A 13,712-nucleotide genomic window follows, 5' to 3' on the forward strand; every position below is an offset into this window, starting at 1 on the left:
TAAGTTAAAAATCCCCTATTAAGTGCATTTTCCAGTGAAAAGTGCAACATCTCTTTGCACAATATTCTCATATATGTGGAAGACTAATTTACCATTGTACAAGGGCATAATTTATTTTGGACACCTGAACAGTAATATTGGGTCTTCTCTGTTAGTTGTAAGTCTGAACCTATTTTGTCAGCAGGTGTCTTTCTTTTTTTATACCAGCCATGATAGATATCTGAAAGTATGATAGGAATTTATAATTAATTAAGAATAGAATGATTATCTTGTGAGCGTCAATGGTTTGAGCTAGGACTATATCTACTTCATCTCAAACTTCTACTTAATAGTTTGTCGTCAGCAATAATGATCAGAACACTCTTTCAGTGAATATCGGAATTCGAAGGGGTGCCTCAGACTGACCTGATATTGTATTCAAGTGGAAACATCACCTATAATATACACTTTAAAGTTCAGTGTCTCTGATATATAATGCCTACGACCTAATATGTAATGTAACAATGCACACGCCCTCAACAAATCACATTTCAGAAAACTGACTGTGGCTTTATATTATCATTTATCTGGAATGGAAAGTGGAAAAAAATCCTCACACATTTATCACACAATCTTGCAAAAGCATCCCAATAAAATACCCAAACCAAGCCATTTCCATCCACAATAATCATGAAAAAGTATGTTTTTTTTCTTTCTCTATGTGACATGGATATGCTTGCCAGTTGCTTTAAAAATTCTGAAATAAGTTCTAGTAACATAGAACATAGAAAACAATCATAAATGTAGTAGTGACAGGCAAGAATAGAACAGGAAGACTCTGATGTTACAAACAAATTATTTATCTACAAGACCCTGTGTTTTCATATTTATTTTTGTATAACAGCAGCAGTCAAGGCCATGGTCCCAGGCACCAGACTGTGTAACCTGAAGGGGATAAAACTACCCCACTAGTTGTTACCAAATGACACTGGACATACTGGTCTCCCTCGGCAGAAGTGGTAGTACTGCACTGTTTGTGTGAACCTCATCTGGAGTTTGCTCCTTGTTTATTTTATTGTTGGGCCTCTGCCCATTAATAAGTGTCATGGGGATGTTGCAGTATGTGTGTTGATTACCCAATGAGGTAAAGGGCATGATGCCACTAGTAGGAGGTACATCGTACTCGTAGCTCCGATAATAATGCTTGTGCCGCATCTGCGTGTGGTAGGTGTTGTGAAAGGTGGAGCGTAGGTCCGGATGGGCGGTGGCCAGAGCGGTGGAGGTCGCTGCTGCCATGGAGATGGCAGACACTGTCTGCAGTTCCCCAAATGGGCCCTGCTCGCTAGCATCCAAAACCTGCTCGTTAGAGATCGGCTCTATCCTCTTAAAGGGCATCTCATACTGTAAACGTTTCCAAAATTTGGAATCCAGTTTGTTGCATTTAGGTCCATTCCACTTGATAACTGTAAGAAGTTTGATTGTGTGTTTGAGGGCCTCAATCTCCTGATAGTTTATAATTCCACGAAGTTCACTGCATTCGATAAGTATCACCTTTATTTCACCCGTGACTAACATGTTGCGCAGTCTGGTTTCCAGTTCAAAGATACTCCAGCCTCGCCTTATGACATAGCTCGGGGTCAGTACGATAATTAGTCTCTTGCTTTGATCAATGCATCGTGCCACATCTTCAACATATGCTGAAAGTAAAGCAGGACAGCTCCTTTTACAAGCGATAGGAATCCTTGGTCATATAAATTGACTTACATTGTAATGGCATGCATGATACTATAGCCATGATCATATTTTAACTGAGGTGGTTTCCTCTAGTCACTGTGCACAGCAGTCTTGCAAAGAAATGAAGGAAGATTTCCTCTGCTTAGTATCAGTTGAAAATTTGAAATGTATTCAAAAAGGATGCATTTATATGCAAATTACTGGCTAGAGGAAATATTCTTCATCCTCACAGGTTTTAATTCAAAAGAATTGAATGGAAATATCTCCAGAGGAGAGTGGCAATTGGATGAGAACCAATATATCAGAATGAGTCTAATATTCAACTTATTGAAAGATTTTTGTTTGTGTGACTCCTCCCACACTCCAGTTACTGAATCATTATTTAATTGTTTTCAATGTGCACCCATGATTTGATTAAATAATAAAATTACAATAGTTTTCTGGTCAGTCAGCAATGAAATGATACATTAATCAATGAACATCACAGGAGTTAACAAACCTCAACCTGACAATTTCTCTCAATTAATGAAAGATTATTTTGAAATTCACATTTGAGGGTAGATTTTAACTTTCACTGTTATGTGGAAAATGGCAGGAACAGAATGGCTGCCTCATTTCCTTTTCCACTGAATTCAGTAGACATGGAAACTGGCCAGGCGCCATCTTTCACAAGCAGCTGATCCACTCCCACCAATTTCCTGCCTGCAGATAAAATTAAAAATCTACCCTTATTACAATCACCAATTTTCTGACTAGTAACATACTTCAGCATTTTATTTTGTTAAATTTACTTTAGAAAAAAAATCACAAGGCCATTCAACACATCAAACCCACTCCATCTAGGAAGCTTTGTACAATTTTTCTATCATAGATGTCTGCTATCTCTTGGTTCCCTAATTTAAGCAGCATTAAGTTTCTGCCATTATCCTAAAAAAATCAAACAGTGTTAATAGCCCTGATTTTAATTTGGAGCAACCAGTAAGGATAGGGCCAGCAGGAGGACATGTCAAACTGCCCCTACCTCTCTCCCCCCATTTCCTGGCTCACCATGTGAGACTCAGGCTATTTTATCTTCCAGGCCTCATTTGAATAGACCAGGCCTAACTCCCGCCAGAATCTGGAATTAATGACGAGAGGCTGGCAGGCGAGAATAAGGTGACTGTGCAGGAAAGGCAGATGAGGACCCACTAGCATGGTTTCTGGCAGGGTAAGTGAAAAAGGGTAAAGTTCCAAGCTGGTGATAGTTAGAAACCTGATGGAGGGCAGGCACAACCATTACAAGGATTTCTCAGATGCCAAAGAAACATTTAAAAGACAAAATAATTTTGCAGGGCTATTTGATTCTCAGCCTAAAAGGTTGCTGGGCCAGCACCATTGCTGCTGGTTAAAATGTAGTGGAAATCTGAATAGCATCATGAAAACCCAACTTTTCAATTTCAATGCTCCCCTCATTTGCCTGGATCAAGTGCCTCACACACTGCTTGAAATGCAATTATTAAAATGATGAAGGGCATGTGTGCAACATGGCTCCTGTGAGTGTTATGCTGCGATATGCAAGTCATGGCTTGATGGCAGCACTCTTGCTTTTGAGTCAGAATATTTGGGCTTCAAGCCCCACTCCAGAGACTTGAGCACATAATTCAGGCTGACACTTTAGTGGAGCACTATAAAAGTGCTGTCGAAGGTGCCATGTCTCATATGAGACGTTAAATGAAGGATCTGTCTACTCTTTCAGGTGGATATAAAGGATTTCATGATAATGTTCCCGACACTACCACCACCATCCCTGGATATGTCCTGTCCCACCAGCAGTATTGACCAAGCAGAGGTGGAGACACAGTGGTATACAGTCGGGAGGGAGTTGCCCTGGGAGTCTTCAACATCAGCTCCGGACCCCATGACGTCTTATGGCATCAGGTCAAACGGGGGCAAGGGAACCTTCTGATGATTACCATGTACCTCCCTCCCTCAGCTGATGAATCAGGGCTCCTCCATGTTGAACATCACTTGGAGGAAGCACTGAGGATGGCAAGGGCACAGAATGTACCCTTGGTGGGGGACCAAGAAGATGGGGGACTTCAATGTCCATCACCGGCTTGGTAGGACCACTACTGACCAAACTGGCCAAGTCCTAAATGACATAACTGCTAGACTGCGTCTGCGGCAGGTGGAGGGAACCAACAAGAGGGAAAAGCATACTTGATGTCATCCTCACCAGCTTGCCTGCTGCAGATGCGTCCATGACAATATCGATAGGAGTGACCACCGAAAAGTCATTGTGGAGACGAAGTCCCACCTTCACATTGAGGATACCCTCCATTGTGTTGTATGGCAGTACCGCCATACAAAATGGAATAGATTTCGAACAAATCTAGCAATTCAAGACTGGGCATCCATGAAGCACTATGGGCCATTAGCAGCAGCAGAATTGTATTCGAACACAATCTGTAACCTCATGGCCTGGCATATCGTTCACTTTACTCCCATCAAGCCAGGGGTCCAACCCGGGTTCAATGAAGAGTGCAGGAGGGCATTCCAGGTGCAGAACCAGGCATACCTAGAAATGAGATGTCAACTTGGTGAATCTCTAACATAGGACCACTTGCGTGGCAAACAGCATAAGCAGCAAGTGAAAGACAGGGCTAAGTGATCTCGAAACCTATGGATCGGATTTAAGCTCTGCAGTCCTGCCACATTCAGTCGTGAAAGGTGGTTGGCAATTAAACAAGTCACTGGAGGAAGTGGCTTCACAAATATCCTCATCCTCAATGATGGGGAGCCCAGAATATCAGTGCAAAAGATAAGGCTAAAGCATTTGCTACAATCTTCAGCCAGAAATGCTGAGTGGATGATCTAACTCGGCCTCCTCTGGAGGTCCCCAGCATCAGAGATGCCGGTCTTCAGCCAATTTGATTCACTTCACGTGATATCGAGAAACGACTGAAGGCACTGGATAGCATAAAGGCTGTGGGCCTTGAAAATACTCCAGCAATAGTACTGAAGACTTGCGCTCTAGAACTTGCTGCGCCCCTAGCCAAGTTGTTCCAGTTACAATACTGGCATCTATCCAGGTACACAAAAAGCAGGACAAATCCAACCCAGCCAATTACTGCCCCATCAGTCTATTCTCTAACATCAATAAAGTAATGGAAGGGGTCATCAACAGTGCTATCAAGAGGCACTTGCTTAGCAATAACCTGCTCACGAACACCCAGTTTGGGTTCCACCATGGCCACTCAGCTCCTGGCCTCATTACAGTCTTGGTTCAAACATGGACAAAAGAGCCGAACACCCGAGGTGAGGTGAGAGTGACTGCCCCTGACATCAAGGCAGCATTTGACTGAGTGTGGCATCAAGGAGCCCTAGCAAAACTGGAGCCAATGGGAATCAGGGAAAAACTCTCCACTGATTTGTGTCATACCTAGTACAAAGGAAGATAGTTGTTGTTGTTGCAGGTCAGTCATCTCGGCTCCAGGACATCACTGCAGGAGTTCCTCAGGGTAGTTTCCTCGGCCCAACCATCTTTAGCTGATTCAGCAATGACCTTCCTTCCATCCTAAGGTCAGAAGTAGGGATGTTTGCTGATGACTGCACAATCTTCACCACAATTCATGACTCCTCAGATACTGAAGCAGTCCATGTCCAAATGCAGCGAGACCTGAACAACATCCAGACTTGGGCCGACAAGTGGCAAGTAAGATTTGCGCCACACAAGTGTCAGGCAATGACCATCTCCAACAAGAGAGAATCTAAACATCGCCCCTTGACGTTCAATGGCATTACCATCACTGAATGTCCCACATCAACATACTGGGGGTTACCATTGAGCAGAAACTGAGCTGGACTAGCCATATAAATACTGTGGTAGTAAGAACAGGTCAGAGGCTAGGAATCCTGCGATGAGTAACTCACCTCTGGACTCCCCAAAGCCTTTCTAACACTTACAAGGCATAGTCAGGAGTGTGATGGAATACTCCCCACTTGTGGGATGAGTGCAGCTCCAACAACACTCAAGAAGATTGACACTGTCCAGGACAAAGTAGCCCGCTTGATTGGTAATCCATCCACAAATATTTACTCCCTCCACCACTGACGCACAACAGTGTGTGCCATCTACAAGATGCAGTGCAGAAATTCACCAAGTCTCCTTAGACAGCACCTTCCAAACCCATGACCAATACCATCTGGAAGGACAAAGGCAACAGATAGATGGGAACACCACCATCTGGAAGTTCCCCTCCAAGTCGCTCACCATCCTGACTTGGAAATATGTTGTCGTTCCTTCACTGTCACTGGGGCAAAATCCTGGAACTCCCTTCCTAACAGTACTGTGGGTGTACCTACACCACATGGACTGCAGCAGTTCAAGAAGGCAGCTTCCCACCACCTTCTCAATGGCAACTAGTGATGGGCAATAAATGCTGGCCCAGCCAGCGAAGCCCACATGCCGTAAATGAATATAAAAAAAAATCAATGACAACTATAGTAAAACTTCACGGGAGTATTAGCAAACAAAATTTGGCACTGAACCACATAAGATGACATTAGGACAGGTGACCAAAAGCTTGGTCAAAGTGGAATGTTTCAAAGAATAGTGTGGGTATTCTCAATGCCTTGGTCAATATTTCTCCTTCCATGAACATTATCTGGTTACAACATCATTGTTGTTTGTGGTAATGTGAGCCAATTAGCTTTCACGTTTCTTCCATTACAACAATAGCCACACGTCATTGACTGCAAAGTACTTTCGTGCATCATGATGCTGTGAAAGGCATTATCTAATGTCAGCCTTGCTTTTATTTCACTAATATTTTAATCCCCTGCACACACTGCAAACAAAAAAAACTGCTCCTCAAAAAAAAAATCAAGCAAGTGAAGTGATTATGTTTGCTGGTGGGAATTCATAATATAGGTACAAAGTAAATGCGAAATAAAGACCTACATGAAATATTATTCAGAATTTGTATTTTGTTAAAGTGAAAATGTTTAGCAGCATGTTACTTATTGGCACTAGATGCCACTAGTTTACTTTGTAATTATTTCAGAGCATTTCAAAGTCAGCTAATCACATTTACTTACAATTAAAAGCACAAAAATTCTTTAAAAACAAATCACAATCGGCTAAAGTGGAATGGGAAATTCAGTTAAAATTTGGCTGTAGAGAAGCAGTGGCAGACTTTTGAGGAGATACATTCAATTGAGAAAGTCAGACTCTACGAGAAGGGTGCACCATTCATGGCTAACCAAGGAAGCTAAGGGTGGCATCAAATTGAAAGAAAAGATATGCAATGCTGCAAAGATTAGTGGTAGCCCAGAAGATTTTAGGAATCATCATAGGATGACTAAAAACATATAAAGAGAAAGAAATTTGAGTGTGAGAAAAAAAAGCAATAAATATAAAAACAGACAGTAAAAACTTGTACAAGTATATAAAAAGGAAAAGAGGAACTAAAATGAATGTTGGTCCCTTAGAGGGTGACACTGGGTAATTAATAATGGGAAACAAGGAAACACCAGAGACTTTGAACCAATATTTTGTATCTGTCTTCACAGTCGAAGACATGAAAAGCATCCCAAGAATAGTAGGAAATAGTAGCCAAAAGGGAGGGAGGAACTTAAAACAATCACAATCACTAGAGAAAGGTACTAGGAAAACTAATTAGACTAAAGTTTGACAAGTTTCCTGGGCTTGATGGCCTCTTTCTTAAGATCTTATAAGAAGTAGCTGCAGAGATAGTAGATATATTGGTTGTAATCGTCCAAAATTCCCTAGATTCTGGAAAGGTCCCAGAGGATTGGAAAACTGCAAATGTACCACCACTATTCAAAAAAGGAGGGAAGACAGAAAGTAGGAAACTATAGGCCAGTAAGTTTAACATCAGTCATTGGGAAAATGCTAGAATCCATTATTAAGGAGATTGTAGCAGACATTTAGAAAATCATAATACAATCAGGCAGAGTCAACATAATTTTGTGAAAGGGAAATTGTGCTTGACAAATTTATAGAATTCTTTGTAAAAAGCAGGGTGGATAAAGGGGAACCAGTAGATGTAGTGAATTTGGATTTACAAAAGGCATTCAATAACGTGCCACATAAAAGGTTACGGCACAACTTAAGAGCTCATGCTGTTGGGCATGGATAGAGAATTGGCTAACTAACAGGAGACAGAGAGTCCGGATAAATGCTCATTTTCAGGTTGGCAAGCTGTAACTAGTGGAATGCCACAGAGGTCAAAACTATGGGTTTCAGCTGTTTATCATCTATATTAAGACTTGGATGTAGGGACCAAATGTATTGTAGCCAAATTTGCTGTTAAAACTAAGATAGTTAGGAAAGCAAGTTGTGTGGAGGATCTAAAGGGACTGCAAAAGGATATTGATAGGTTTAGTGAGTAGACAAAATATTTGGCAGTTGGAGTACAAGGTGGGAAAATGTGAGGTTGTCCACTTTGGCAGGAAGAATACAAAAACTGAATACTATTTAAATGGAGAGAGATACAAAATGCTGCAGTACAGTTACAGGTATGGGTGTCCTTCTACATGAATCACAAAATGTTAGTAGTTAGATACAACAAGTAATTAGGAAGGCAAATGGAATGTTCACCTTTATTACAGCGGGGATGGATTATCAAGTAGGGAAGCCTTGTCGCCGGGCATTGTGAGATGGCATCTGGAGGATTGTGTAAAGTTTTGGCCTCTTTACTTAAGGAGGGATATATATGCATTGAAAGCAGTTCTGAAAAGGTTTACCAGGCTGATTCCTGGGATGAAGGGTTTCTTTTATGAGGAAAGGTTGAGCAGGTTGGGCCTCTCCTTATTGGAATTAGAATAATGAGATGTAATCTTACTGAAACATGTAAGATTCTGAGGGGACCTTGACAGGGTAGATGCTGAGAGGATGTTTCCTCTTGTAGGAGAATCTAGAACTAGTGGGTACATTTTACAGAGAAGAGGTCTCCCATTTAAGACGGAGAGGAGGGGGAATTTCTTCTCTCAGAGGGTTGTTAGTCTTTAGAGTTCCCTTCCACAGAGAGAATATATTTAAGGCTGAATTAGACAGTTTTTCGATCAACAAGGTAGTCGGAGGTTATGGTGGACATGCAGGAAAGTGGAGTTAAGACCACAATTGGATCAGCCATGATCTTATTGAATGATGGAGCAGCCTCAATGACAGAATGGCCATCCTAATCCTGTTGCTTATGATTTTTACCTTCACTTTTTGACAACAGGACTCCTTTTATAATATATCTCTCCTATCATGATCTCCACACACCGAGGATAGTTTATAGTCAAAACAGCAGGCAATAATCCACCACTGGGGCATCCAGCAACAGCATTGTGAAAACAATCACTGAGAAATATGCTGGAGTGGACAAAATCTCTCCTTGATTTATTATTCTTCTCTGATGAGAAATTCTTGGCCTCTGTTCAGTAGCACCTTGTAAATGGGGGCTTTAAGAGGCTGAAGGTAATTAGTTTAATTTTCAGAATGAAAAACACATTTAGTTAAGAAAGGAAGGGAAGGAGTTTGAACTGAAAAGGGCACCAATTAAAATGATGTAGTAAACTCCCTGTAATTTATTTTAAATATTTTTTTTCAAAGGGTTCAAGCTGAAACTAGCCCTTTGCATTACAAACATTTCAAGACACCAAGTTGCCATTACACCACCAGATGTGCAGTTAAAACAATTCATGCCCACTAGTATGAACTGGCAATCTTGGAGACAGGTTCATATTAATAATAGGATTAAGCACTGGCAACTGGAGCTGCACAGTAAGGAGGTTCACTCTCTCCAGACATTGGCATCTCAGATTATGACGTGCTGTTCCAAGAAGGACAACCAGAGCCTGGGTCAGCTGAGCAGACCTATTTAGTTAACTCTTTAACTTCCAGAATAATAGGCCCAGAGTGGAACAGCAATTGATTACCAGTGGACTCTTCAGTAATGGAGTCCTTCACTCAGTAGAAAATAAAACTATGCTTTCCCTTAGGTGGGCCTGTCTGAGATATAACTGCTGGATTCCCGGTGTAACCCAGGAATGCACTCAGGCACAAAGTTGCTGCCATAAAGTAATGGGAATGAATAGAATAAGTGCTCACGCACTTGGCTCGCAAATCTTGGAGGTTTGTAAATCAGTCGAAAGCCCAGTGGATCACAAGAACAGAAACAGGAAAAAGGCACACCACAAAGAAAAGGAAAAGCAGGAGCCAAAGGAAGAGTTTGATAAAGATATAGGGGCATTGAGTCTGGGGTGTCACAAGTCTCCCTAATGGGTGTGTACATGGCCATAAGATAAAGTAAAGTACCATATGAAACATAGTTCAGTACTATATGAAATATAATGTAGTACCATATGAAATATAGTGTCATACTGTATGAAATATAGTACAGTACTAAATGAATTATAGTTTAGTAGTGTATGAAATACAGTACAGTACTATATGAAATATACAGTACTATATGAAATATAGGAGTACCATAAGAAATATAGTACAGTACTAAATGAATTATAGTTTAGTATTGTATGAAATACAATATAGTACTATATGAAATATACAGTACTATATGACATATAGTGTAGTATATGAAATATTGTACAGTACCATATGAAATATAGTACAGTGCCATATGAAATATAGTACAGTGCAGTACTATATGAATTATAGTGTAGTACCATATGAAATATAGTTCAGTACTATATGAGATATAGCATAATACCATATGAAATATGGTTTAGTACCATATGAAATATAGTAGAGTACCAAATGAAATATAGTTCGGTACTATATGAAATGAGATCAGGTTTTAATGTTTAAAGAAGCAAGGAATTGCACTTCCACATTGCATTCCTAGAGTTCTAGAATTCCATCAGCATAAATAAAATATTGAAACTACAAGCAGAAATATACTAAATGGCACTTCTGTTTAAGTCTTCAGGATGTTTGCTCAATACTCTTGCATTTCTTATCCTCATATCCCATGTTACTTCACCTTAAACCCTCCAATATCCCTCCTACTCAATTCTGTTCTATCATACCAATCTTTATGCTCCACTACTTTTCATCTGTTCCATCTCTGTGAATCCCCATGCCTTTCTCTTTCCTACTTCTGTTTCATCTCTACTAATCCTCATGTTTCTCTGTTGTTCAAATCTGTGCCATCTCTTCTAATCCTCATGTTTCCCTAAACTTCAATGTTCTATCATCCGTTAATCCTCAAGCATTTCTGTTCTTCAGTCCCATGCCATCTCTGTTAATTGCTGTGCTTCTCTGTTGTTCAACTTGTGCCACCTCTAATCCTCCTGTATCTCTGCTCTTCATCCCAGTGCCATCTGTGTTAATTCTCAAGCTCTCTTGTTCTTCAGGTTATGACATCTCTGCAAAACATTCTTATATTGCTGTGCCTCATTTACACTGCACAGCTAAACCTTCCTGCTCTGACTATTTATGTTTCCTATGGCTCAGTCCTGTAACTTTTGGCAGCTCATATAGCTCTGCTCCATAAGATCCTGGTGCCTTATTTTCCACCATCTGATGACAACTTTGCTTCACCTATGTCTGTTCTTCAGTGCTGAACTAGACCTTTCTGCAATTCCTGTTCATCCAGAACCTGCTATCACTACCCATTGGACTCACAGTGCAGTTTCAGTGACCCTCAATACCTCTCAGCCCTTTGATATGTATATTTTGTCTTGAGGATTCTTGTGCTGAATCTCCCTGTTGTTTATTCTCAACAGCACTTTGGGTTCTTAATCAGAGCAATTTGATTCTCAGCACTAACGTATCCAACCTTAGGCTTCTTTTTCTATATTCTTCTTGTGTCTGGCCACACCTCAGAATCCAACATTGGTTTCTTTGGTTCCTCTGACACCACCTTATATGGTGGTAATCAAAAACAGATTACAAAACATGGCATGTCCTGTTAAAGCAACAATTAGAAAATGGGGGCAGTTACTGGGGTGAGCCTTAAGGGCTCTTTTCTTATCCTTGATTTTTCCCTTGCTCCTATGGTATTTTAAGGAACAGATTTGGTGACGCTGAACTCTTGGAACTGAGCTTCACTAGATGAGACCCCAATCTCAGATAAGGCTAATCTCATTGTAGCTGGGGTTGCAGATTAACCAACCTGATTTTCAATGCAACTGGAAATCAGGCAGTTTCTGTAACAAACGGCTGATCTGCTATTATAGTTTTAAAACTGGAGGGATAATGAAATTCTACACTCCACCACCAACCACTACCTCACAAAGTTCAAATTCTCAGGTTCACACTCTTCTCCAGCAAGGGTCTGTTCTGGATATGAAGCTTTGCCAAATTTGCCCTCATCCTTGTAATCTGCGAGACTGCATTAGATGAGCAAGAAATGATTTGAGTTCAGCATTACTTATGTTATCATAAAATTTAAAGACCTGTGACTCCAAACAAATACTGATACATTTTTAGGTACTAAGGGAATTAAGGGAAAGGGGGATAGTGCAGGAAAGTGGAATTGAAATAGAAGATCAGTCACGATCTTATTGAATAGCGGAGCTAGGCTGACTCCAACTATTTCTTATGTTCTTATGTAAATAAGGTGTCTCAAAAGTTTGAAGTGCAAAATAATGACCCTTGTGGTATGGGACAAAATCATACACGTACTTAAAATGTTTCTGTGAAATGCTTTCTAATTTTAAAAAGAGGTGTTAATTCATTTATTTTTAAAATGGATTAATACCTCTTAAAATTATGGAGTAATGAATTTTACGCAAACATGTGAAACATTCATCTGCGACTATCCCACAGCATACTTCTATATAAACGCCAAGCCATATGTAAATCATTTTTAAAATCATCGCATCCGTTTGAGAAAACTAGTAACCTTCAGTTTATTTTAAATAAAAGCAACTTCACAACTGCAAAGCGCCTACAAAATAGGGTTCTTGAGATAGCACCATATTACAAGTCACACCTGTCCAACAAACAACAAAATTGCAGGATTCCACCAGGTCATCATGAGTTTTGTGAACTTAGCATATTGAACCATACAGCAGGCAGTCTAATGGTAGGAATGCTCTAGTTGCAGGGACCTCCGAGGAGGCACTACAATGAGTATTACAAATTTCATTTGCCAGGAGTTGTGTGAAAAGATAATTTTGAAAATGTATATGTCTGAGCCTAAATTTACATATTCATAGCCTTATGATCTGAGATTTTTTTCATTCATTGGGCTGAATTTTACATGGCCCAGAAGGTAAAAAACAGTAAAAAATGGAAAATAAGAACACTGGTCCAAACTGGTCTTGTATACTTTAAACTGGAACACTGGCAAAAACTGGGAATAAGAGTACTGGTTTGAACTGTTTCTTCCTTTCTGAGGAGGCGTCCTACTCATGCATCCTCCCCAGCTCTTGCAGTCCCAGCAGCTCCAGAACTCAATAGCGGGTGCACACAGTCCCACAAAGATTGAAGATGGGCACTGGACCCAGGTAAGTTCCGGGCTTTATAGGCAGGGAGAGATTGGCATCCTAGGGAGGGAGGCAAAGAGTGGGTGTGGAGCTTGGGTTTTGGAGGTTAGGCAGGGAGGACGTACCCCTTTGCTTCTCACCTTTTCACCAAATTTGTTTAAAAATTGGCCTTCTCACTCTTGCTCGCCTCCCACTACCCAGCATATTATGACAGTGGAGGCAGATTGAATGCCTTAAGTAGGCAATAATTGGCCTTATCTACTGTCTGTATTATGGAGATCAGGTTGAGGGTGAGCTAGTTACCTGACATATTTTATGTGCTATCCCCTGCCGAAAACATGCCCAATGGGGGCTGTAAAATCCAGCTCATCAATTGTAGGAACCATTTACAATTACAACAACAGTTGAACAGCTTTTATGTATAATTACGTGTTTTTAATGTGGAAAATATCCCAAAGCATTTTAGAAAGGATAAATGGTCTCAGAATTAAGAGAGATGACTGAAAGCATAGTTTTAAAGAGGCTTTTAAAGGCGGGTAGTGAAAGTCATAAAA

General features: G+C 40.5%; 1 protein-coding gene across 1 annotated transcript in view; it reads right to left on the reverse strand.

Moving 5' to 3' along the window:
• Window positions 1-954: 954 nt before the first annotated feature.
• The window catches only part of il1rapl1b (interleukin 1 receptor accessory protein-like 1b), an 826,675-nt gene continuing 813,917 nt past the window's right edge, over window positions 955-13,712 (reverse strand). Inside the window, exon 10 of the mRNA XM_041210892.1 lies at window positions 955-1,676. Coding sequence (XP_041066826.1) covers window positions 955-1,676 — 722 coding nt within the window. The remainder of the gene's footprint in view (window positions 1,677-13,712) is intronic.

The sequence above is a fragment of the Carcharodon carcharias genome, chromosome 18 (assembly GCF_017639515.1).
Source record: "Carcharodon carcharias isolate sCarCar2 chromosome 18, sCarCar2.pri, whole genome shotgun sequence".
Taxonomy (NCBI): Eukaryota; Metazoa; Chordata; class Chondrichthyes; order Lamniformes; family Lamnidae; genus Carcharodon; species Carcharodon carcharias.